Genomic DNA, 25,815 nt, shown 5'->3' with positions numbered 1-25,815 from the left:
TAATGAACTAAGATGTTCATAACTGCAATTTAGTATAATTACCGTTATTTCCTTTGTATTGTCTTGAAATATACAGTATCTAGTTTTTTAGACTTTATATTATTTAGATACATGTAAGGATGGTTAAGATATCAGTCAAATAATACCAAAGTCAAATAATTTATACAATCACTTGTAACAATCTATGTTTATAGTACTGTGATTTAAAACTACTAGAAGGAGTACTACAGTATATATGGTAGATACAGTAGACATCTTTAAGAAGTTCAGGTGGGTAGCTGCGTCAGCATGCGTAGACTGCAAAGGAACAAGTAACAGTTTTATTCCATGCTGTAAAAAAGAAGAAAGAAAACACAACTTTTCGGCCGTGGAGCTCACACCTGAAGAAGGCTCCACGGCCAAAATGTTGTGTTTCTTTCTTCTTTTCTTACAGCATGGAATAAATCTTTAAGAAGTGACTTGTTTTGAATCGAATAAAGTTTTTGTCTTTTCTCTTAGGGAACAGATGGTAGCCCAGGACCTGCAGGTCCACCAGGAGCTCCTGGGGAAAAGGTAAGAACACATACAGTAGCTAAGTTCATTTATTTACAACCCAATGTACCACAGTGAAGACAGCAGTTTCTGTGTTGATGTAACCATGGTGTTATGTGTTAGATGGTAAATATGGTTATGTATATAAATTTGGTGTTATATACAGGATATATTGTGTCTAATTTCAGAAATGAAACAGATACAAAGTTGCTGTAAAATATACATTTATATTAAAGTCATGCCTCTCTAAACTCTTTCCTTCAATTGTCAGAAATACTTTTCCCCAGAGAATAACAAACCTATGCTTATTTTAACATAGGCAATATAATTTGCATGTTTGGCAAACTAATACGAACCACAGATTCAAATACTTCATCTGTTTTCAGGATGTTAGTCAAGAAACAAAACATGATTATTTTTTTTTTAAGATTAGTGGATTAATGCAACCTAAACAGTAAAAGTCATAAATTAACCAATATGGTTTTTCCAGGGTAAAGAGGGTCTTAAAGGAATCCAGGGGCCACCGGGACTACCAGGGTTAATGGTGAGTAAAGGCATGTTTTTACAATAATCTTTTACAGAAAGGACAGATATTATCCTTTTCACTGATATACAGTATGTGCAGTATGAACTGTACAGGAGCAAAAGTATGTGTATTTTTTTTACAGGATAGGTAATATCACTATAATTTGATTAGAACAGTGCAAATGTCAGTGCTGAATATTTACTACTGATTTTCTGCCTCAAGGATAGAAAAGAAAGAACTAATGAATTTAACATATCAATCAATGTAATATTCAATGATGAACCATTACAGGAAAGCAGTGGAATATTGCTCTGCACTGATTAGTGTTTATAGCGTGTGACATTTTGATATAGTGGCACCGTAATCACATGATGAGTAATTGCCTGGGGTTAGCAGGTCAGAATTTAGAAGTTGTTGATAGCACTGGGGAATGAATTCTAATTGGTCTGAGATGCCACTGTGACTGCTTTTATACTTAAGGCTTACATTACAATTTCACATCAAAACAATCACTACCAATAAAAGTGTGATTTTAATAATGCCATTCTAAATGTGCTTTCTTCATTCTCTTTCATTCAAGGGATTGGCAGGAAAGAATGGAAAAGATGGCAGTCCAGGAGAGCCAGGAGATCCGGTAGGAAACCATCAGAATCAATATATTTCACCCTATAGAAATGCCTCTTGACGTCCTTGTCTCCTTTATCTTGGTGATACAATCCTGGGTAACTTCTTTTTCATACCTCAGCACTGCTGCAGAATCCTGTTGCTTAGAAACAGGTTGAATTCCTATATTAAAACAGATTTCGAAAGCTCTTCTAAACTATGTCAAATACAGTCCCTGGAAGTGAAAGAAAAATAATAAGGCCAACAGGCCAACCATATCTTGTACTGCTTGACTCTGAAAATAGTTCTGTTTTGCTGTCTTCCTGATTTATTATGGATAATCTGAAACAAAAAATCGAATTTCCTCATCTCAGTGAGGATACCTGTGTAGTTTGAGCATCTCTAATGGACTGGACATAAAGTCAGTGTAGCCTTTATACCAGATAATGCTTAAGGACCATTTGGACTTACAATTACAAATATGATTACAATGGAATATCTTTTTTCATTTGTAGTGTGTATTTCTGTCAGCATTGTTGGGACTTTACCACCATTAATGTGCTCCTTGTCTCATTACTAATGTATTAAAACTGATTTGTCTGTATTTATGATCCAAGGTTTATTACCATGGCTACTATATTGTTGGTGGTTTTCTGTGTATTTCTTCAAAGGGTAAACAGGGGGAACCAGGTCCTCCAGGCAGAGATGGAATGCGAGGACTTCCTGTAAGTATTAGTTAAAACAGTTGTTCACCCAGTTCATCTGGATTAAAACTGGTTTAAAGGATGCCTTGGATTATATCTCGTCTTCCATTCTGTTGAATCTGCATTTAGTCTTTGTGTTATTTGCTTACATTCTGGAATTAAATTTATAGTTTTCCAGAAAAATGCAAAAATGTCATTGTCTAAGTGCATGACATTACTTTGTAATAAAACCAGTGTACTTAACGTCATTAATATAATTTGATAATATAATTGGGATCTGAGAGACTTTTCATTCAGTAAACTACAAGCATTGACTTTGCACACTTTGTTTCTATACAATATGTTCAGCACACATTGTCAAAAGCTGACTGTAAGATGTAATAAACATAACAACAATTATGCCAAGACATTTTTATTCAGAGATGTAATATAGATTATTATAAAGACATGTTTAAAAGTGTTAGGCACAATTCACTGACCTACTGTAATTACCTACAGAACAATATTGCCTTAAAGCTCAGTTTTAGATGCATTTCCCCAGTGTTTTCTTTGAATTCTACAGAAATGTTAGTATTCTTTTTATACTTGTTTCTTTCTTCTCCAAACTACATGAATGTCCAAACTCAGTGCACTCACTTATTCTACATACAGTATGCTGCTGAAATGAATGATGGTACACTAATATATTGGCAACCAAATACTTACTGTACAATGAGAAAATAAAGGTTATGTTGAAACCTAAGTAAATGCCAGTTATTAAATACTGTATTATATTTTGAGAGTCACATTTTAAATTAAACATTTTCTAACTTCAAAATAAAAATTACTTTTTTTCCAGGGTTTTAAAGGACACAGAGGAGAACCTGGTCCTCTTGGTCCCAAAGTAAGCTATTTATCTAAATCATTCTAACATTACTGTACACAATTAACAGTGCTGGGAGAAACTATAAGAATCAGAAAAGTACTTTCTATTTTATGTTCTTGAGCCAGAAAAGAAAACCCATTTCCACTTAGGCTTTGGGAACATGCGCATACCGCCTACTAGAATTTGTTTTTTTTCTGCTAAGGAATCTTTGAGGAACAGATCGGCAGGTGCCCTAATCGGAGAGATGAGTCATGCTATGTTTGTTAATCAGTGTCCTCTGCAGAGGTCTCAAATGAGGCTGATTTTGAAACCTGAAATGAGGCTTTTGAAAAGAGATGTATTTATTCATGTGCTGAGAATTCTAGGGATATTAAAAATTCTGGCTGTTTCTCAAAGACGGATGAATTTCTAAAATTGCTTTTTGAATAGATATGAGGAAATCTCAAGCTTCCTGGTTTTCAAATAGCAGGATGCATATTCATGTACGCTCTTTAACCTCCATGTCTCCAATTACTTATTATGCTAATTCGGTTTTGACACCAAATGCAGTATTTACACCAACACAGTTTTGTTAGGGAGAGGGTACACTGCATGTTATGTCGAATCAAAAAAGTTTAAAACTGAATTTCTATTTACCTACCACACTTATGAGCAAACAACATTTCCTTACAATTAATGACTATATTTTTTTGCATTTATCAGTATAAATGAGATCCATGCTACCCTACAACCTATTTGATTGCTGCATTAGTTATTTTCTGCAGTGTATTATATACTGTACATTAGATTGTTCATAGATATATGCAGAATATAATGAAGGATATAAAAGATAAAGACAATTCAAGAGTGTTTTAAATTGAACTTACTGCTTAGGCAATGACTTGTCTTCATTCTTTTTAAATGCATAATTAAGGTAGAGTTGAAGAGATTTTAATATTTCATGGTTCCTTAAGGTACAGCTGGAACAAAGATGGAATATTCACTATCCATCATGAGTATGTGTGGAATACATTTTCCTTGAGTACACTCTAATTACTGTGATAAGCATCTGATTTTCTATATAGATATACAGTATATTATATTTCCATTTTCAAAGCTGAAAGAAAAAATGAAAAAGTGGTATGTATTCTTTTCGCAAGGGTGAAGAAGGAAAAATTGGACACCTTGGACCCCCGGGAAAACCTGGAAAAGATGTAAGTGACCTGCTTCAGTGCTTTTCTACTTCTTTTAAATTTCACAGGCAGCTTTGCCACTTATACCAAAAGATTTATACTTTTTAGGGCGAATTCTGATTTGATTTTGAGTTTTTTGTAGCAATCCCTTCTACTGAGAAGCCATATTTATTGGCCAGTTTAGTATTGATCAATTCATCGTTACATTTTCCTGCAAAACAAAAATGCAAGACTGTCTCATCGGCTGTCTTTCAGGGTGACCCTGGTCGCCCAGGTGCAGAGGGACCCAGAGGACCTAGAGGAGAACAGGTGAGATATTCTTTCAGAAAATGTGAACTTGGGTTTTGCAAAAAGACATGGAAAGGTTACATAATGCTCATTAATCCAGTCTTATTGCTCACTACATACATACATATTACATACATACTATTTAAACCCAAAGATCTCAAAATGTTTTACATCTAGGAAAAAAACATTGATGCTCACTTCAGCCAACATGACAGCATGGCACCCCCACTACCGAGCAGATCAGTGAATTAATTGAAGTAAATAATTAAAGTAATCTATCCAGCACACTAGAGTTAAAACCCATACTCTTTCAATAAAAGTGCTATAGCAGTAGTTCGGAAGTGAGCTTAATGTGTCTTTTAAAGGGTGGCACCTGCTGTCCCTGGTCACCATAGTAAGTATTGTTTTTGGAAATTCTTTGGAAAGGCTTCTACTGGTCAAGCAACACCACTTGCAACACCAACCTGAGAACATCGATCCCTGTACTGAAGAATCAAATCTTAGGTTTTGACACAACCAAGCTAAAGGATGTAATTGCTCCCATTTGCATTAGTGCGATTATTGCTTTTATATTAGTGCTGTATGATGACACTGCACGATTGCTTCTGAAACAAGGGTTTCTAAACTTGGTCTGGAACAACCATAGTACTAAAGGTTTGATAGGTAACACTGGATGGTCATTTATTAGTTTTCTATAAAGCATGTTCGTATTTCCTCAATCAAATCATTAATTCCTGAAAAATGAATGAAAGCAAGAAAACAACATGACTTTACAGGACCAGTGTTGGACACCTTTGATCTTAGGCTTGCATTTGGTTAAGTCCATCCAGCACACCCATTTTCTAACCATTTCACCCAATTTAGGGTCACGGCCAAACCAAAGCAACTGGCAGAAGGTAGGGTACACCATGAATAGAATGCCAGCCGATTGCAGGACACATACAAACACAGACATGTGCACATTCATACCAGGGCCAGTTTTCTCACGAGCCTATGAAACCACAGTATGTATTTGGACCATCTGTACATGCATTTGAGTTTATACTGTATGTGGGAGAAAACCAAATCATCTGGAGGAAACCAAAGAGATCATGGGGAGAACATACAGACTCAACACACCAGTGGATAAATACCAAACATGTTTTTTTGTTTCTTTATGATTATTTCTTTAATAATACTATGCAACTATTATTAAAAATTAGTTTGAATTTTATTGTATTTTTAACAAGAGATTTGGATGTTTTTCATTAGGGTAAAAGTGGCCCACCTGGACCACAAGGAAAAGCAGGACCCATAGGAAATCCAGTAAGTGGAAGATTTAAAATAACCTATGGAGTATTACTTTTTTTTCTGAGTGTTTAATCTTAGAAAGATGCAGCATGACCAAGAGACTTGTTATCTGCTATATCTATATACAGTAACAGAGCTCAGTGGCACTAATCATGTTGCAGAAAGTGGCATCACCCCCTTGAAACCTACTGTAGACAGTTCAAAAAAGGAGATCCAGTCTTTTGGCATAACAGTTTTCATTGCTTTAAAGGGACTGATATAATATGGATTTTTGCTCACAAATGACTCAAATTCTAATAGGAGCAGAATAGAGCTACAGCAATCACATCTATATTTCAGTCATATCTCCTTCTCTAATGAATATGAAGTTGTTTACTTAACAAAACTTCAGTCAAAGAGGGAAAAGAGTACAAATGTATTTCTAAACTTCTCTCTCTTAATTACATCCCTAGATTTATATGACTTATCTTTTTCAAGAAAACTTAATTTATTATAGCTACTAGTAACTGTTAATCACTCACAATCCTTCCATAGAGTTAATCTACGTTGTTTAATAAGCATATCAATGTGTCATTTTAACTCACCTGCCACAAAATCATATTTTTCTTTTAATTGTAATTCAGGGACCCCAGGGTCATAAAGGAGATAGTGGAAGCCCTGGACTGCCCGGCTTTGCAGGCCCACGGGGGCCTCCAGTAAGTAGATATTTATTTTATTTGTAACTTAAACATTCTTTTTCATGTTATTAAGATTTCATGTTAAATTTCTAATAGATTAGAAGTCTGACTCTATGTCCTAGCTGCTTAGAGCTTTTCCTGATTTTCCAAGAGTTGTCTCAGTGTCCTGAAAAAAAATCCTAAAGTCCTACATGCAACCTCCAGTTTGGATAAACCCTCTTCTAATTATAGTTTAAATAGTGCAACCAATCACGGGCGTTGCAGATCTCCAGTAAAATGCACTAGCTTAAACAGGAAATGTCACAATCACAGAAGCAACAACTTGGAAACTATTTCAATATGTATAAAAACAGAAGTCATGATTGTGTGCTTTAACAGTATTGTAGTGAGGAGGATGGTTCCATATTGTCTCTATTATTGGAGTCATGGTTATTGGGAATGTGAAATCACCTCTTTGGTGAGAAAGGAGCCAGGGTTACTGTCACGCCCTCTGCAGCCAGAGGGCGCTCCTTCTCTGGCCTGTCTCTCATTTCCAGTTCTCTGCTGTCCTTCCGGTGTTTCTCTCTTCCTGGGACTATATATTTCCGGGTCTTTCATTCTGCCGGGGCTCAGCATTAACGTTCGGATGTCCTTCGGATGTCGCCCCACGTCCGCCACCTGAGGGCATAGGTTTCTATATGACATTCCCTGAACAGCTGAGCCCGGGCTAACCCCCATCTCGCAGCTACGCATAGGGTCTTTTCGCTCTCCTGCCATTCCATGGTTCGTTATTTCCGACATCCGTGACAGTTACCCTCAGTGTTAACAGATTAAATCTCATATGACAAATTTCCTGTAAAAATTGCATGTTTACTAAGGTATTCTTGAAAGTGCTTCCACTCCCCCATCAAGGTTAACCTTTCAGACAACAGCCTGGGGCAACAGCCCACCAACATCTCTTAAATTAAATATGACGGCAAATAAACTGTTATGCTTGCTATATAGTAAGAATGGAAACATACCAAATGTTTTCATTTGTCAGCACTTCAAAGTTTAAAGAGTACACCAATGGCTGTATGATGTAACCCATTTATTGAGGTTGTTTGTAACAACTGAGAAGTAAATAAAATCAGTTGAAACAATTATCAGTTACTGGTAAATTTTGGACTCTGAAAACGTGGTCTACTTTTAAAAAAGAAATATACTGTATGATTTAGAGTGTACAGATATTCCTTTTTTTGCTATTAGGACAAGCAATCATGTCATAAATAGTATCATAAAACTTTAAACATCGTGCATTCTCACATTTCTTGACAGTTGAAAGCTATAGGAATTTTGAATTATGTCTGCCCATAAAAACAAAAGGGAACAAATAACAAGGGAAAAAATACTTTTTTTTGTCTATGTAGGGACCACCAGGTGAACCAGGCCTTCAAGGAAAGGATGTAAGTATTACTTATTGTGGATGAATTATTCATTTTTGTCTTGGGGCCTTTATCAGACACGAATAAAACTATTTTTCAGGGCATTCCAGGCAAGATGGGAGACCGTGGGTCTAAAGGAGAAAGGGTAAGTGGAACAGATATTGTAAATACAGTTACTGTACAGTAGTTCTCAATTTACACAGCAGATGCATTCCTGAAAAACTGAATGTACTGTAAACAGGGGGTATGTGTCCACTCCCATCCAGAGAGTTGAACAATTACATTCATTAAGGAAAATGCTATAAATAGAGTTCTAAACAACAAATACATGTAAACTAAATGTTGGAGAGTGTTTTTTTGGTTTCATATACATTTGAGGGCATGGCTGTTGTCACTAGTTAGTGGTGAATGATGCGGAAAATGTATGAGTACTGTGCCCATAAACAAATCTGAACATCACAACTGTCTTCGGTGATTTTTCTCTCAGTGAACCTTTTCAAAGCTACTTATTTTAGTCTCATTATAAACATTACAAGTCAGGTTTCCTGATTTGGTTTCCTTAACTGGTAACTGATTATTTAATAGTCTTATTCATTGAAATTTAAGGTTGTTTTCCTTTTTTTAGAGCCATAAATTAACATACTAAGAGTTTGTAAACTGAGAACATTTTTTAAAGCAGCAGTCACTGAAACTAAAATGTTTTAACTAACATGAAAATATCATCCAGCTACTGTGCATCTTCTGAAAGTGGAAATGATTTGTATCGCTGTTTAGAATCACAGACATGTTATGGTCGTATAGTCTTATTTTATTAATGGAAAACTTTGACTGTGGTGTGGTACAGGGGGACTCTGGCATCAAGGGAGATAAAGGGCCCCCAGGGGACAATGGCCTTCCTGGAGAGCCTGGACCACCAGGAAGGAAAGGACACACAGGCATGATGGGCATGACGGGACCTCAGGGGGAAAGAGGGCCAGCAGGGCCCCAGGGGGCACCCGGACAGCCAGGCTTCCCTGGGCCCCGGGTGAGTATCTTATCAATCAATTCAATTTCAGTTCCATTCAAGATGCTTAATTGGCATGACCAATGAGTACAATCAGTGTTGCCAAAGCAAATAAAATTAAATTAAATTTAAAAATAACATGAAAACAAAAATAAATAAAATAAAATCAACAGAAATATTACAGACATTTACAATAAAGACATATAATACAATATTTACATATACTGTAAACATATGGAGCATTATTTGGAGACAGGCTCACTGTTCCTAAGGCTGTGACAGGAAATCACATTTTGGGCTGAGTTCGCAGGTGATTCTGGCAGGTGTGGGAACTCTGGGATTAGATTTCTGAATTTAGGGAAGAATGTTTCTCTAATCCCAGAAGATGTGTCACAGTGCAGTAGGAAGTGCACCTCTGTCTCTATTTCTCCCCACTGGCAGTGGGAGATCACCTCTCTCTCTAGAGTAGTTTGGAGCAGAGCGTCTCAAAACAACGGGCTGATTTCCAACACTACGTAACAAATGGAAAGGATTCATTTAAGTCAGTAAGAAATTCGCTCCGAATTTGTGCTCAATGTATAAACAGGTAACAGGTTGACAATCTGTGTATTTAGTTAGGTGTGTTTATATGCTTGTACATGGATGTTCATTGCATCATGGATCACAGAACAGTCGTCACAAGACAATGTTTACACTGCTGCAGTTCCACCTAGAATAACTTTAACCTGTTATCATTCACAAAATATACAGTATTTTGGCATTAAACTATTAATAATAAAATATGGGTTTCAAATTCTTGAAACATAAACTTTATACTGAAGGTCTATTATGATATATATGTCTGTACAGGGATTCTGCCACTAGGTTTAATACTGTCTAGTTCATCTCCATCTAGTCTACACTGCTTGCTTTCTTTTGCCAAGTGAAAACAAAAATGGATGGAGCAATTTTGTACATGAAATGGCACTAGACTACTGAGGCATCACTGTTTAAGTACTATAAAGAGTAGAAAGCAAGCTGTTTTAGAATAAGATTCCAAAATGATTAATCTAGTGGCTTTAAATTACAGGGAGAGTCAACGTCACTGGAAGAAATGCGAAGAATGATCCAAGAGGAATTAGCTAAACAGTTAGATGGTAAGAATACGAAACTGCAGGTGAATGGTTAACATGATGGTGTATGTTTCTGTAGTGAGTTTACTTAATTTAATTTTCAAGATTATTACAATAATAATGTGGATTGCCTAGAAAATAACCTAAGTAATTATTGTAAGTGATTCTGGACCTGTGGTGTACTGTAATGTAAAAGCAGAGAAGGACACTGTAAAACTGAAATGTATTAATGGGCTACCAATACTTACTGTATAAGCCTGCGAAATGGAAAAACTATTTAATTAATCTACTCAAGACCGATCTCTAGCCACTCTGTTCTTCACACATCTAAAAATACAAAATGCCTAGCTCTTTGGTCTCAGACTTAGTTCCTGGAGATCCTAGTATCTTCTGGGTTTTTGTATCCACCAGGCTCTCAATTACATAGACAGTCTACATTTGTTTAACTGGATGATTTAAATCAGGCTGTGAGGTATTATACAGTAAATGCTACCTTTAATTAAGTGAATGTGTTGTAATTAACTGTAAAAGACATTAAGAACGAAAGCATACAGCATATAAGTTTAACTAAGAAACTAATTAGGGGAATTATTTATGGACTATGTGGTCGGCATTTGCAGCCAAAATGGCATACCTCATGGCTCAGATACAGCCAGCCCATGTGAAGTCCAGTCCTGGCCGCCCGGGACCGCCAGGGCCTCCAGGCAAAGATGGGCTTCCTGGACGATCTGGTCCACCTGGAGAGCCTGGCAGCCCGGGACAGAATGGAGCAGAAGGACCGCCGGGACCCATCGGTCCTAAAGGTATGCAGTTTCATTTAGTCTGACTGAGATATTCTGATGGACAGGGCTGCAACAGTTGCTAATGTAATATTATTATTTTCTACATTAGGGATGGAATGTTTAACAATTTCCTCAGAAAAAAAAATCCCTCATAAATATCATATTGTTATTACTGTTAATATATCTGTCTGGTGTTTTAAGGCAACCTTAGATATAAAAGATTATGGATAAATTCTGTGACCATACAAATGTAATAAGCAAGGCTATTTAGTTGCAAAATAGACTACAGGCATTTACATTGCACAAAAAACAATAAATGGAATATAACACAAATACAATTCAAAAGGTATAATGTTGTGGAATAGGAGTAGACCATTCTTCTTTGTCATCATTACATATACCTGAAAGCACATTCATTACTTTATTATTTAAGGAGCTCAAGTATAACTGGATGAAGTATAAAACAAGAACTGAAGATATTTCCACATCTTTTGTTAACAGTTTTTACTGATTTTTCTGTACTACTGTAGCATTTGGATAACCTAAGGCTAATCTCTCTTCAGGTGAAAGAGGAGCAAAAGGTGAAAGAGGTGAAACTGGCATCGGGCAGAGAGGAGAGATTGGTCCTCCTGGTCCAGCAGGTATTTCCCTGGATTTCCTGGTGTTGTTTTAATTCTTTACAGAACGTTTTAAAATACAATTACTGTGTAATATCACCATGAAAGGGAATTTATCTTTCTGAAACCGAGTCAATTATGAACACAAACACTTTGCAATTAATGCTGGCAGACAAGGCTACAGATGGCTCCTTCTGCAAGCCTCACTAGATGAGTCTCTTAGTTACATAAAGACAAGTCATTCATATTCATTTTTCTTTTCTTTTTTTTTCAAATCCGTAGGTGCACCAGGAGCCCCAGGTTATGCAAAAGATGGATTGCCTGGAACACCAGGGCCCCAGGGAGAACCAGGGAACCCTGGGACACATGGTCCCCCAGGCCCACCAGGACCCAATGGACAGTGTGACCCCTCTCAGTGCGCTTACTATGCAAGTCTGGCTGCCAGGCCTGCCAATGTCAAAGGCCCTTAAAACACAACTGTGGAGAATAGTATTCTTATGAACTTGGAAATTCAATGAACTCATTTTTTAATATACTCAGTTCTGGGGTTTACAAGCCAAGACTGCTGCCGGTCAGATATTTTTTTTGTGTGTCAGAAATGTATCTTCATTGTCAGGGATTATTATTAAAATGATAAAAAAAGATGTGTAAAAAGGCAATGTCATAAAAGAGCACCTCCTGTGGTCTCAAAACCATGCCACGACTGTTTGAAATTATCTGCTGGTTCTCATCCGGGGATAGTGTTGGCTTTGGATTCAAATGTGAGCATTTCTGAGTGGGTTAAAATTGTCCCAGTGGGATTATGTATTTCTTCTTTGATGATGGAGAAATTGCTTTGGCTCTGGGATAATTGCTGATCGAATATTTTTTTTTTAATATGTAGACTTATCTGTAATTTTTATTTAGGTTTGTGAATGAATATAACTTGTGGCTTTTTTCCTTTTTGTTTTACCTTAAAATGACCTTACATTCTGATTTATTTCTGTTGTTAAGAACATTTAAGATTTAAGATCACCTCCTATATTCTTCATTCTCATGTAAAATCCCATCTCAAACTTCTTATCATAAAGCATTAAGGAAAAGGAAAGGAAAAATTCACAGGACTGTGTCACATGAGACATATGTGGGCCTTATTGAAGTCTTTTGTGGCAAAGCAATTATAATTATCAGTCACTAAAAAAAGCTACAGCCTGGTTAGTCTTGCATGGTAAATTGAAATATGAATTGTATTCCTTTTTTTAATTTCATAGTGGATGCACATCCTTGGGGAAAAAAAAAAGTTAACTGCAAGTGGGTACAATACTGTATCTGTAAAAGTCCTAAAAATAAAAACAAAACAAAAAAAGAAAGAAATAAACAAACAAAGAAGACCACACTGGTTCAATGGAAGGGGGGGGGGGGGGGGGGGGGGGGGAATAAGATAAATAACAAATACCAGCCCACCATAGCTTTTTATACATGTTGGATGCTCTCTGAGTGGTTAATTGACTGATCACCTGTGCAATGAGAACAAGGCATGTATCTACATTCTCATCTTGGAAAATCAGTCAATCAGGCAAGGAAACCAACACTCCAGCTGCTCCAGCTATTTAGGGTAGGGCATTAAAATAAATTGGCCTTACACACTTGTATTCTCTTATTACTCTTATTATCTGTGTCTCAAATGCATTTCTTCTTTTCTCTTTTTCTTGTATTGCTAATGTATTGAGTATTGTAGCAAAACAACATCTGAAATGGATACTTAGCATGGAAAATGATTCCAGCAAAGGGAGTGACAGAAATGCAAATAAAAACAGATAGGACATGCAGCAACCTAGAAATAAAATAGAAAAGTGCAGATGATACAAATTTCCTTTTTAATTTTAAGGCACTGTTTGGAAATATTAGCTGTCATACTGAAGAAAGAGCACTTGACATCCCCCAAATAGGGGAAAGAAGTTAAAAAACTTTGAGAGTAACTGGCACTGATATGTACTATATCAGAAGTGTAACGAAATGATTGATCCCCATTCACATTGACAAAATAATAAATACATTCAAATAAAATCATGTTAAAGCCCGTTTTGAATTATTAGTGGTTTCATAAGAATACTTTTTTGAAAGATGTATCAGTTGATCACTAAATTAAAGAATTATATTCCATTATTGATCTATTACTCAACCTTGAACCAACATTTACAGTAGTGTTGTCAAGGTATACACACTGTCCATTATTAAATTCTGTTAACAAGTATTGCTACATATGTTACAAACCCTTTGTCCATTTACTGTAAGTAAACAATCAAGTTTTGTTGATATAATTCATATATTTAATATTTTATTTTTGCATAGTTTGATTGTTAAGCATGGTAAAATTTTCTTACCAGGTAATGGTTTTATAAGTTGCTGGGGGAAAGAAAAATTATGTTAGATTAATACTAAAGAATAGTTCATACGGAAGAACCTGATGATATGCCTACTGTAAGTAGGTGTTTAATACTCAAAAACATATTTAAATCCCATTTCATAAAGTGCTACTGATAAATAAATTCCATACTATTAATTATGGTTCAAATGGAGAAAGCTTTCTCAAGGATTTAAAGTTTTTTTTTCAAATGGAGAAACATTTTAGTGATAAAGTGTATACAGTATATTACTTTCTTGGTGAAATAAATGCCTAATGTGACACCTTATTGAAATGTGAGAAACAAGAGAGAATGTTTTACTTTGGGCAATACCCTGTGTCTGCTCCAACTAGATTGTGGTGCATGTTAAAACAGCAGTTTGACGGTCTATACTTCAGCAAATTACTTTTGCTTTGCTCTGCCTGCTTTGTTCACCTTCTCTGGTGGTATAGATAGAGATCAGTGAAATGTGTCACTGGCTTCAGGAGTTTCAGGATATTTTTGAAAATATTTTTAGAGTAATTTGAATCATTACACTTCTACAAGTGTATGCTTGGTTATAATGTTTAGGTTTACAGAGTTCCCAAGTAAGACTTTTTTTAAAAGAATGTCAAATAAATCCCTGGGGGTCTAATTAAATGATACAAAAAAGTTGGATAATCTCTGAGCCCAGAAAAAAATCTATAATGATTCACATAAGAGTTTTTAGACTGATCTTTAGCACCACAAGAGAAGCTGTTCTAGCTTTTCCAAATCAAAGTACAATATTTTCCGTGTGTATTTAAAGTCAATGTATTACAATTTCTTGTATTCCAATGTAATCCTCTATTACCTTCAGACGGCATTGTCACTGCTCCAGTGTAGTGTTCTGTCAACTAGAGGTTAGTCACTGCATGCTGTGAGTAAGATAATAAGAAAGTTTAGAAATAAGAGGAGGTTGTTTGGCCCATCTAACTCATTTGGTTTTTAGTAACTGATTGATGGAAAGATCCCATCCAGCCATTTCTTGAAAGAAGCCAAACTTTCAGGTTCAATGACATGGCAGGGTCATGTGTAACAGCTTCCCACAGCTTTTAGTATAAAGTGCCTCCTGATCTCAGTATTGACTGCACTTCACTGTAGTTTCCACTAGTCTCCTCTGGGTTGAGATTTACTGTTCCTTTTGAACATGTTCATGGGGTGGACTTTATCAATATTTTTGAGAATTGTGAATAATTGAATCAGATCCCCTCGTAGTCTTCTTTGTTTGTAGAAGTGTAGAACATTTCTTTGAATCTGAGAATGGATCTGGTTGTTTTTCTTTCCACTGACCACAGAGCAGAAAAATCTTCTATATACTGTATGGTGGATACCAAAATTATACACGATATTCTAAGCATGGACATACTAGTACATTATACAATTTTAACATAAAGAGCCATGATTTTAATTTGTACAGATATATTCCATTCCTCCTTATAGCAGGGTTTGCTTTATTCAGGCTTCCAATTTTCTGGTGCTTGTATACAAATAATGAATGAATATATTTTAAAGGAATATTTATGTATATGCCAGATATACACTGATTTACACTGTCACCAATAAATGAAATGTATACTTATTTTTGAAAATTCTGTATAGTAAAAAGGCTAAATTGATTCACTGAATGATGTCCAGAAAATCACTTAAAAGATTTGCAGGCTTCGGATTTGTCCAGGCCTTCCCTTGAAAACAGCTTTTTAATGATATTAATTTAGGAACATAAACATATTACGTAAACTGAATATTGGTAGTTTAAATAAAAAATACACACCAGTATTCCACTTTCTTCATAAACATTTTAAGCATCAAAGTCTTTCATTCGGTTACACACTGTGGTTATTTTGGAAAAGTTTTTACGTGTTCCTTTTGACTATATTAAGTTTTTATACTTCATAAAAAGTTATAATGTTTTAACCTTTTCTATGAATATCAATAATTACTCAAAACATCCGCTAGTGTTTTCTTGTATTTTTTGCCTGATAGGATGTTTGCCTTAATAGAGCTTTGGTGAAACCAAGTATGATATTTGTCTTTAATTCACATTTATTTAAGATTAGAGTCTTCAAACAAATGAAGGTAAATGACATAAATGGGCAACCAACATGAAGAAGTGTAGTAGCTAATCCATCAGATCTTCTAATCAAGTTGATTGACTTATTGATCGGGTATTCCTTGCCGTTCACATCATTTGTACTTTCCTAAGTAAATATAAAGCTGAAAGGCTATGTTTATACTCACTTATACAGAACTATTAGGATTAATCATTATCTTAAGACAACAAGCCTATGTGTCAATAAACATTCAGTTTACAATTTGCATTTTTGCATAAAGTAGGAAAACCCAAGAGCAGTGTACTGTATATTTTTCTAGAAAAACAAAATATAGCTCAGAAATTAATCCTATATTCAAAACAAAACATAATTTTAAATATAAAACTATTGTGACTTTTATAGAATTCATGATACTGGGAAGCACTTTTTCAAGTTTAATAAAAGGGGGTGCTATTTGTTTTTTTTTTTGCTTTATTTCTTTGCTTGCTCTGCTGCATTTTGCCAATGTGTAATTGTCCCCTGCATTGTCTTCATAGCATTTTCAGCTTTGACAAAACATTGTAAATTATTACTCCTGTTTTAACTATGGGTGCTTGAAAAATTAAAATAGGGAATATATGTTGTTTTCAAAGTATTTTAAGATTTACTGTTTCTGTGGGAAGCCTTACTTGTTCATGATAACGGAATGGTGCTAATTTCTTCCAAATTGTTCTTCTGTAATATTTAAGTGTTGAAAGGGTATAAACTGTAATAAAGTTTAGAAGACATTCATTTTATAGAACAAATTTATAACTCTTGCTCTTGTATTATTTGTAAATATGCTTATTTTCCAGGATTGTTTAGTTTTTCAAGAGAAAAAATCAGATTATACTGTATGTTGTTCTAAAGAATGCTCCAATATATTTCATAGTATTGATACAGCCTTGGCTCCTTCAAACCACTGTTATAATCACTTTTTATAGCAGGGACTTACAGTACTAATTTAAATTTATACACAAAGTAGAAATCATAAACACAGAACGTAAGTCTAGATGAAAAGCTGAATAAAGATTTCATCTTATTACAACTTCAGTTCTCAATTAGCTTCAGTAATCTCTCTGCCCATTCATTTATCTTATTCCCAGAGTGCTTCTGGTATAGAACCTTTCAACAATTATACATCATAGAGAGAAGTATTACAATTATGCAGTTAATCCAACCAGTTATATAACTATAAACTTAATTGGAATATTGGAAGAGTATGAAGGTATGGTGGGCATGCATTAATAGAAATCAACACAAATGATTCAGGATAACAAACAGCAGTGACAAAAAGTAACCAAAAAATGAATTAAAAACCTTTAGATCTTTTTTCCTCATGGTCATTTGTAGGCAGAAGCAGTTGAATTGCTGACAGAACTTTTAACAATAGAAAATAATTATGTTTCTTTAAAAATATAAATATATTAAATAAGATTTAAATGGTTGAAGAATACATTCAAATATTATTTTATATTGTAATAAAATATACTGTATAGTGTTTTTAAACTAAAAATAATTGTTGCTTTCAACCATATTGGATTGTAAAAATACGCCCATTCCCTAGTGAGACCTTCTATGAAGATGTGCAATGTGTAATTGTGCTCAGATGAAATTTGTTAAAATAAGGGGTCTTTTCTATCTACTTGAAATTTATAACTGAAGACACCATCTGGCTTTAGCAGTTGGCTAACTTTAGTAGTTTACTTGACTATCACTAGTGGTTATATGAAAGTAAATAAATTGGAATGGAGGATACCATATTTTCCATCACTTAATATTGTAAATATGTATTTAATTTACTACTTTCTTTTTTAGCTTAATTTAGTTATTTGTAACACATGTACTGTTAAATTTCAGCCATGTTCTAGTTTCATTTTGAAGCTAACTAGAACTTAGAATCTGTTACATTATGTTTAAAGTGTTATTTTAAAAACTGCATTTTATTAGCAGATATCTCAATGCAATGTATGCATCAGTAAGTTTTGATTAGTTAGGTTTACCACAGTTCATGTTTACCAAGCAAATAAAATCACAGTGAGCAATTGTTGTTATGTTTTGGTATCTAGGCAACCTAGACATGCAATGCTGTTGTCCAAATATAGCACTAGTGAAAATAAATGCCTCAACACTTACCAGAAGACCTTCAGTCAACTTTTTCTTTCTGAAGGAGAGAGATCTGAGGAGATTTATTTCATAGGGTTTTCTGAACACAGTACATGATGGATGTATTTGGTTGCGTGAAGTATCTTTCTTGCTATTTTAATGAAATGAGAGAACATGCAATGTAGTAGGATGGAATCTTCTCAATCTCTTCTTTCTGTCATTTCAAAAGGGGGAAAGTCTCGGAAATATAGATTGGACCGTGACCCTGAAAAGGGAAGTACAAGATTGAAACTACAGGGGAAAGAGCTTGTTTCTGTTCCAACTGAGATTTTTGACTTGGAGGAACTGCAGATCTTAGACATGAGCCCAGAGAGAGAAAGCTGCTTGACTTATAGGTTGGATTTGGTTCCCAAAGAAATTGGACAGCTGAGGAATTTGTCTGTTCTGTGCTTAGATACCAACGAGCTTAAAAGCATTCCTTCTGAGATTGGCACACTTGAAAATCTGGAGAGACTGACTCTCAGCAATAACAATCTGACTTTCCTACCAGAAGAAATTGGGAAGTTACAAAAGCTTACTAGTCTGCATCTTGCAAATAACTTGTTTCAAGATTTCCCAGTGCATATTTGCCTTCTTAGGAAGCTCACATTCTTGGACATCTCAGATAACAAGGTTAAGGTGATGTCTGATAGAATTCAAAACCTGACACAGCTAGAAACGCTCCTCCTCTTCTTCAACAGATTGGAAAGATTACCTGACAGCTTCTGTAATCTGAGGAGTCTTCGGACCTTGTGGTTGGGAAAAAACAGATTGAAAGCACTACCTGAAGGATTTGGGAAACTTGTGAACTTGGAATGGGAGAATAATCAGTGTTCCTCAAACTTTGAAGACAACCCACTTGAAAGGCCACCTGTGGAGACCTGCAGAGGAGGCCCGAAACAAATAGAACTTTACTTTGCAACTTGGGGCAATAGAGAGAATGATTAGTATATTTTAAACAGAAATGTTGTTCATTTTCAGAAGAAAAAAGGAAATATAATAAAATATTTTAGCAAAATTTAAGTAAAATTTGAACGCTGTCAATGTTATTTGTAGCTATGTATATCAATTATGCAGCCTTCAGTCTTTTCTTTGTTATGCAGACTTCAGAACTTTGCAACTTGGGGAAATAGAGATAATGATTAACATGTTCTAATACAGAAATGCTGTTCTTTTTCAGAGGAAGAAAGGAAATAGAATAAATGGTTTAATGAAGTCTTCAAGTAAAGTTTTGAATCCCACCAATGTTATTTGTAGCTATGCATATCAATTAGATGAAGTCTATGCAGGCTTAATCTTTACTTTGTTATGCAGACTTCAGAACTTTACAACTTGGGGCAACAGAGATAATAATTAGTATATTTTATTACAGAAATGCTGTTCTTTTTCAATTGTGCAGACTTCAGTCATAATATGCTGACGATATAAAATGCCCATTAATCATATAGTATTACAAAATGCAAATGTTCATTTTGTGAGAATAGCTAAATGTTTTTTTTGTACTATTCCAATGATTATTTTAAGGCAATAAATAAATACTATAAACAAACAAACATTAAACCTCTTTAAGTCAATGAATTTGTTACTGTTAGAAGTTAAGTAGAGATGTAAAATATAATGATACCAATCGTTATTTCAGTTGTGGGTCAAATCCTAATTCATGAGATACAGAGAAGAAACATATTAAATGTTTATTTGGCATATCTCTCTTGGCTGAGGGAATGGCAGCCTGCCAGTGGAGATGAGTCTGACAAGGCTGCCAACTATCATCATGACGATTGAGCCAGGAAGCTGCTGCAAGGGAGAAGAGGGGGTGAAAAATAGATGCTCAAAGAGGATGCTCAGAAGGCGATATATTTATGTGTGGGAGTGTAGAAATGGGCAAGGTTAGAATTCGCCCAACTCCCATGATCCACAGATAATTAAAGTGCCTCTGTTTAATGTGTATTATAGATATATACTGTAACTGAATAGAGAACTATTGGTCAGGGCAGATTATTGGAATCCCTAAAGAATGAATATTGGTTATGATAATAGGGTGCAGCTCCTAAAGCATTATAAATGAATTCTAAGTGATTCACAGGACTAGGTAACAATGACCAATTTCCTTATTTCCTAGAATCACTGTGCTTTGGCATTCAGGTTAACATAGTGGTAACAAGTTGAGAAGATAGTTGGCTCTGAGAGATCATGTGCACAGAGCAGTTTTAATGAGGAAGTTCTGTACTGTAGCTCACAAAGAATAAGAGCAAAAAGAATAGGTGAAAATTCTCTTAAAATACCCAAGCTTGTCTTGTGGTCAAAGAGGTAAAATGGAGGATGATCACTAGAGACTCAAGGAAGAAAATTGTTTTCTCCATGCTGAAGATAACTTAGCCATTTGAACACCCAGTCGATCTTTAAAGAGCTCTAGCAGTGGAAAAGTCAATGAAAGATCATCCAAAGAACATGGAGCAGAACTTGGAAATGAAGGAAGTGTCTGGAACAGTTCTATCCAGGCCCTATGCATACGACGCGATCCGGTTGGTGAAGACACAGTAGGATTAAAAACATGCAGGAGTAGGGATGGAGACAGGGGACGTGTCCAAGAAGTGCAGGTGTCCAGGGGAAGTGAGTCTGGAGCGAACAATCCAAGCATAAATCCAAAAGGGAAATCCAATACAGGAGGCAGAGTCCAAGACCAGGGGATCCATCCAAAGTAATTAAAACCAGAACCGGGTCGGGACCGGCGGGGCAGGGAATCAGGAACAGGAAACTAAAACCGTAACAGAGCCAGACGCGGCAAGATCCCAGGCTTTCATGAAGCAGGATTCAATGAGAAGCCTCGGGGTGACGCCTGCGTCTGGCATTAAAGGTGGGGCGAGAGCTAAAACAGGTGCAGGTAATGTGGCAGAACAAGGAAGGGCTGGAGCGCCCTTAAGAGGGGGAGTAGCGATCGTGACAGGAAGATGCAGCAGAGTGGCTCTGCACATATGAAAACGTTTTGGGCTGCTGCAGCATTTGAAAACAAGTTGATTATGAAGTAAAATTTATCTTGCTGGTGCTCTCTATGAGGTGCTTGAAGTCTAGGAATGATAGGCATACATTTAAGTGCATTACCAATGCATAGTTCCACAATCTAAGCATTATGTCCTGCTGTTCTGAGTAGGTGTAGCGAGGTCAATACTGTAGTTGCCATGAACACAGAAAAGTCAGAACTAGAGTGTAAACTTCTTAATGCTGGGGGCAGAGAAGTTATGAAGAGGAGAGAAAGATCAATGATTAGATGTATTTAAACTTAATAAAGTGTGGGAGGCTATACTTAGATGGCTAATCCTGGAGTGAGCAAAAGGAGGGCAGAAAAAGCAGGCATCTCTTGCCAGACAGACTTGAAAAAGTTGGTAGGCAGCATGGTGTAAAAAAACAAAACTTAGAGTTGTTTCTGAGGTGTGTAGGTCCTGAAAGAAAATTCAGCTACTGTAAGCTTTGCAAGTTAAACTAGTGAGGCTGGAATAGAGAGGGTGAATACAGAAACCACCTACTGGGAGACTCAGTAATCTCTTATAATCTCTGTAATACCACATTACAGAATCACATGGCTGATAATCATAAATAATATTTTTTTTACAGTGACTTGCAATAGTATTCAGCCCCTTTCTTCCTATACAAAATGATTAAACTTAATATTTTTTTCCAAAACCTGAATGTTCAAACTGAAGACTTCTAAGGGTAATACACAGAACTGTCAGCATAAACTAAAGACAAAAAGACTGTTGCTTGCATAAGCATTTAATCCCATCAACTCAATATTTGGTAGAAGCATCATTTGCAGCAATTACAGCCACAAGTGTTTTTGAGTATCTACCAAATTCATATTCTGATTTACTGCAATTTATTGCAAAAGTTCTCTACAATTGCTTGGGGATCACTCGTGGACATCACTTTTTAAGTCTTTCTATAAAAGAATTATATATTATAAATATTATATATCATATATTATATAATATAAAAGAAAAGTCAGAACTTTGATTGGGTCACTCAAGGACATTAACTTTCTTATTCTTAAGCCACCCCATTGAAGCTGTGGTCTTTGGGTTATATTGTCTTGATGAAAAGTGAATTTGTGTCCATGTATTGGGTTTGAAAAAGTTTTTCAGCAGTCCGTCTATGTCCCCATCAGTCTTAACAAGCTTCCCAGTCCCTGCTAATGAGAAGTAGAATTATAACAAAATGCTGTAATCACCATGCTTGATAGTGGGGATAGTGTTGACCGAGTGATGTTGCATCAGATGTTACACTTTGTATTGAAACAAAAAATGGTTTTGTGTGAACACAAAACATTTTGCTAAAGTTTGCAGCAACATATTAAAGCCTTGACCCCATGTGGAATCTTACTAGGGTTTTCCACTCACACCATCAGATTAGTGAAATGACTGGGATATTATTGACTCATGTACATTTTGTCCCACTGAAACCATTGAACTATGTAGTTCTTTCAAAGCCAAATTACACTTTACAGTGACATCGCTAAAAAATTTCTTCTTCACGCACTGCTCAGTTTGGAAGGACACAAAAACATAAGGCAGTGTCTGGGTGGCATGAAATAGTACTCACTTAATGATCAGCTTAATTGATACTTCAACGTTGTCAACATTTAGTAAGGATGAAATAGCATAGGAACTTGTCGTGAGTAACAACTTACTGATGCTTGCCAGTGAGCAGGAAGGTTGATAGAAAAGCATAGAGAATAGAGACTCTTAAGGCTAATAGCAGAATCAAGATTTACGCACTCAATATGAACACTCTGACTGTTCCATTTGTTGTTATTGGATGAATGAAGATTCTGGCAACTCCCTGAAATAATAGCAGTTCATATGTATAAGAAGAAATATATTTATATTTTTTGTGGAAGTGGCTGAGATTGTAATCTGCATTCTTCCCAACTTTTGTTTAAAAACACCATATTAAAATCACAGGGATTTTAAGTTTATACAGTATATGCATATAAATATCCATTTACTTAAAATAAAAGCAAAAATCTTATCCCATTGAGCATAAACGAAATGTTAATTTAATTTTGATCCATGAAATACTCTTGTGATGTACATTGACCTTCATACATTACACTGTGCATTCACTGGTTGTGATTTCTCTCTATTTCATTTTATTAACTAACAGGTCAGAACCATTTTAAAATATGTCCACTTGCAACTTGGAATGTAGAGTTGAGTGCACTTTCCATCTTTTGAAAGTTTTGAGTAGAGAACTGTACGTCTGCGTTTTGGACTTGGTTGGACTCTTAAGATTAGGATTGGTAGGATTTTTAACCTTTTATGCATGTATCCCCTTTCAAAATATAATGCATTAAATGTCAACATCTTCTTTTTTAATCTAGTATTTTAAAAAGTATCATTAAATAATATACTGTATATATACTGTATATATTTTTGTATACAAGGGGAATGAAATGTAACAGCCATCCATTTTCTAACCACTTTACCCATTACAGCTTCGCAGGGGAGTCGGAGCCTATCCCAGCAAGCAACTGGGGTGAGGCAGGGTACACCTTGGATGGGACACAAGGCCATTGCAGGGCAAACACAAATACATTTACACCAGGAACAATTTTATGAGAAGCCAATTAACCTAACAGTATGTTTTTGGGCTATGGGGCTATCGTGCACCTGGAGGAAACCAACGTAAACATGGGTAGAACATTCAAACTCCATGCATATAGTACGTCAGGTCCAGAATTGAACCAGGGGCTCCAGTATTGAGAGATGGCAATGATAACTCCTGTCTAACATGCTGCTCGTAAGGGTAACATATGCATAGTGCAATAATCACATTTTTTGCTTTGAGCAATCATTTAAAAGCTGTCATCGAAAGTTCTCTTTTTTAATCACTATGCACCATTAACGAATGGTGAAGGAAATTCTTGTGTAAAACTTTCAGCATAGTTCTGGAACATTAAAACCCTAGATTAGATAAAAGTGAAATGCCCTACAGGTTTTGATAGGCTCATCAAATGTGACAATGGACAGAATTTGTGTCTAAGATACCTGAAGTCTGAATAGACCAGTAGCAAACAGAATTTTTTTCAAAATCACCACTAAACAGATGGAATAGACTGTTTTTTTTGTTTTGTTTTTTGTTTTTTTGTTTTCACTTTTCTTTTAATAATATGAATGTATACTAGTTTCTGACATTATTAATGTGTTGTATACATACTTTGATATAAAGCCACCTCTTTATAGCTTAGAGATCAAGGAAATGCAAGCTGACATGTCCTCCATAGCTTCCATTAAATGGGTTGTGTCTCTTCAAGTTTATTTTGGATATGACCCCAAATTACATTTGTTGTTGTTTTTTTTATTTCATAAGTTATCATAGGAACAATTTATCTTCATGGTCCCTTCATACTGGAGGATTTCTTTCCGCTCACTGGCATGAACATTGGGGGAGGTCCCACACAGTTTGAAGGATCACATAACCCAGCAGGGCCTCTCGGCCCTCTGTTTCCAGGAAGACCAGGATCCCCTCTCGCTCCTGGCTCCCCACGAGCCCCATCCCGGCCATCTTTCCCAATGCCTGGGATCCCAGGCTCCCCTGCAACAAAACACAACATATTTCAATTCTATAAAATGGGAATATGGATATAGTATATAGTAGTTCAGGTGGGTAGCTGCGTCAGCATGCGTAGGCTGCAAAGGAACAAGTAAAGGTTTATTCCATGCTGAAAAGAGAAGAAACACAACGTTTCGGCTGTGGAGCATTCGTCAGATGAGGTCCCTCAGCATGGAATAAACCTATTATTTGTTCCATATATACAGTACAGTAGTATATAGTATAGGATGCAACAAAAAATATGCAATGATACATATTTGATCTCACTTGTATACTACCCCCAGATAAAAATTGATCATTCAAAATGTAATAATAAAGTGTAAAGGATACAAAATAACATATCTTCATCCATTAGCATAACTGAATTTCACTATACGTGTGGCATTCAGGATTGGTGCATTGGGGGATACAGTCTGAGGCAACAGTAAGACTGGAATCCCTGGATTGAATGAAGTGACTTTTTAACTGCTGTTCATTAAATGCATGTATAGTGATGTACCTGGAGGGCCAGGCTGTCCTGGACTCCCACGGATTCCAATTCCATTTTCTCCACTTTCTCCTTTTTCCCCAGCCTCACCTGTAGTGGAGAGAAATGGGAATCATAAGCTGCAAACTGTGTTAAATGCAGATAATAACACAACAAGGACTCACTAATACAGTAGATACAATAAATGCATTATTTTATAAATTGAAGAAAAGATATTTACTCTAAACAGTATTACAAAATTTATTTGGATCCGGTTAGAGTTTGGGAAAACCTGTCATTAGGAGACTTTTAAATATCTGAAAATCAGATAAGATTTTCATTAATTTATGGAATTGCAATCAAATGCACTACACAGAAATCGAAGGATTCTGTGAATAGTAAGATGTACTTTAAGTACTTTGACAGAGAATACCGAGTGATTAAAGGAATTTTAAAAATGTGAATTATATTTTTATCATTTTCCAGTACATTTTAAAATAATTATATTGGATAAAATTTAACTTTAACCAATAATAGTCTTATGGAGACAA

The 25,815-nt window shown here is 35.6% G+C and overlaps 3 protein-coding genes across 3 annotated transcripts in view; 2 read left to right on the top strand and 1 right to left on the bottom strand.

Annotated features, from left to right (window-relative positions):
- The window catches only part of col22a1 (collagen, type XXII, alpha 1), an 85,296-nt gene extending 72,335 nt beyond the window's left edge, over positions 1-12,961 (top strand). The window contains exons 49-64 of the mRNA XM_088928484.1: positions 499-552; positions 1,022-1,075; positions 1,638-1,691; positions 2,332-2,385; positions 3,203-3,247; positions 4,369-4,422; positions 4,657-4,710; positions 5,941-5,994; positions 6,603-6,674; positions 8,045-8,080; positions 8,160-8,204; positions 8,904-9,083; positions 10,132-10,198; positions 10,795-10,977; positions 11,520-11,597; positions 11,856-12,961. Coding sequence (XP_088784610.1) covers positions 499-552; positions 1,022-1,075; positions 1,638-1,691; positions 2,332-2,385; positions 3,203-3,247; positions 4,369-4,422; positions 4,657-4,710; positions 5,941-5,994; positions 6,603-6,674; positions 8,045-8,080; positions 8,160-8,204; positions 8,904-9,083; positions 10,132-10,198; positions 10,795-10,977; positions 11,520-11,597; positions 11,856-12,043 — 1,272 coding nt within the window. The 3' untranslated portion in view covers positions 12,044-12,961. The remainder of the gene's footprint in view (positions 1-498; positions 553-1,021; positions 1,076-1,637; positions 1,692-2,331; positions 2,386-3,202; positions 3,248-4,368; positions 4,423-4,656; positions 4,711-5,940; positions 5,995-6,602; positions 6,675-8,044; positions 8,081-8,159; positions 8,205-8,903; positions 9,084-10,131; positions 10,199-10,794; positions 10,978-11,519; positions 11,598-11,855) is intronic.
- Positions 12,962-18,229: 5,268 nt separating this feature from the next.
- Positions 18,230-19,221, top strand: LOC148822624 (uncharacterized). The gene has a single exon (XM_088929357.1). The coding sequence runs from the start codon at positions 18,328-18,330 to the stop codon at positions 19,138-19,140; it is 813 nt and encodes a 270-aa protein (XP_088785483.1). The 5' UTR covers positions 18,230-18,327; the 3' UTR covers positions 19,141-19,221.
- A 5,356-nt stretch (positions 19,222-24,577) lies between these two features.
- Positions 24,578-25,815, bottom strand: part of col9a1c (collagen, type IX, alpha 1c) — a 42,843-nt gene continuing 41,605 nt past the window's right edge. Inside the window, exons 37-38 of the mRNA XM_088929666.1 lie at positions 25,298-25,375; positions 24,578-24,780 (exon numbers count right to left, since the gene is read on the bottom strand). Coding sequence (XP_088785792.1) covers positions 24,578-24,780; positions 25,298-25,375 — 281 coding nt within the window. The remainder of the gene's footprint in view (positions 24,781-25,297; positions 25,376-25,815) is intronic.

Source organism: Atractosteus spatula, chromosome 12 (assembly GCF_055471065.1).
Source record: "Atractosteus spatula isolate fAtrSpa1 chromosome 12, fAtrSpa1.hap1, whole genome shotgun sequence".
Lineage (NCBI taxonomy): Eukaryota > Metazoa > Chordata > Actinopteri > Semionotiformes > Lepisosteidae > Atractosteus > Atractosteus spatula.
This window is presented reverse-complemented; position numbering and strand designations above follow the sequence as displayed.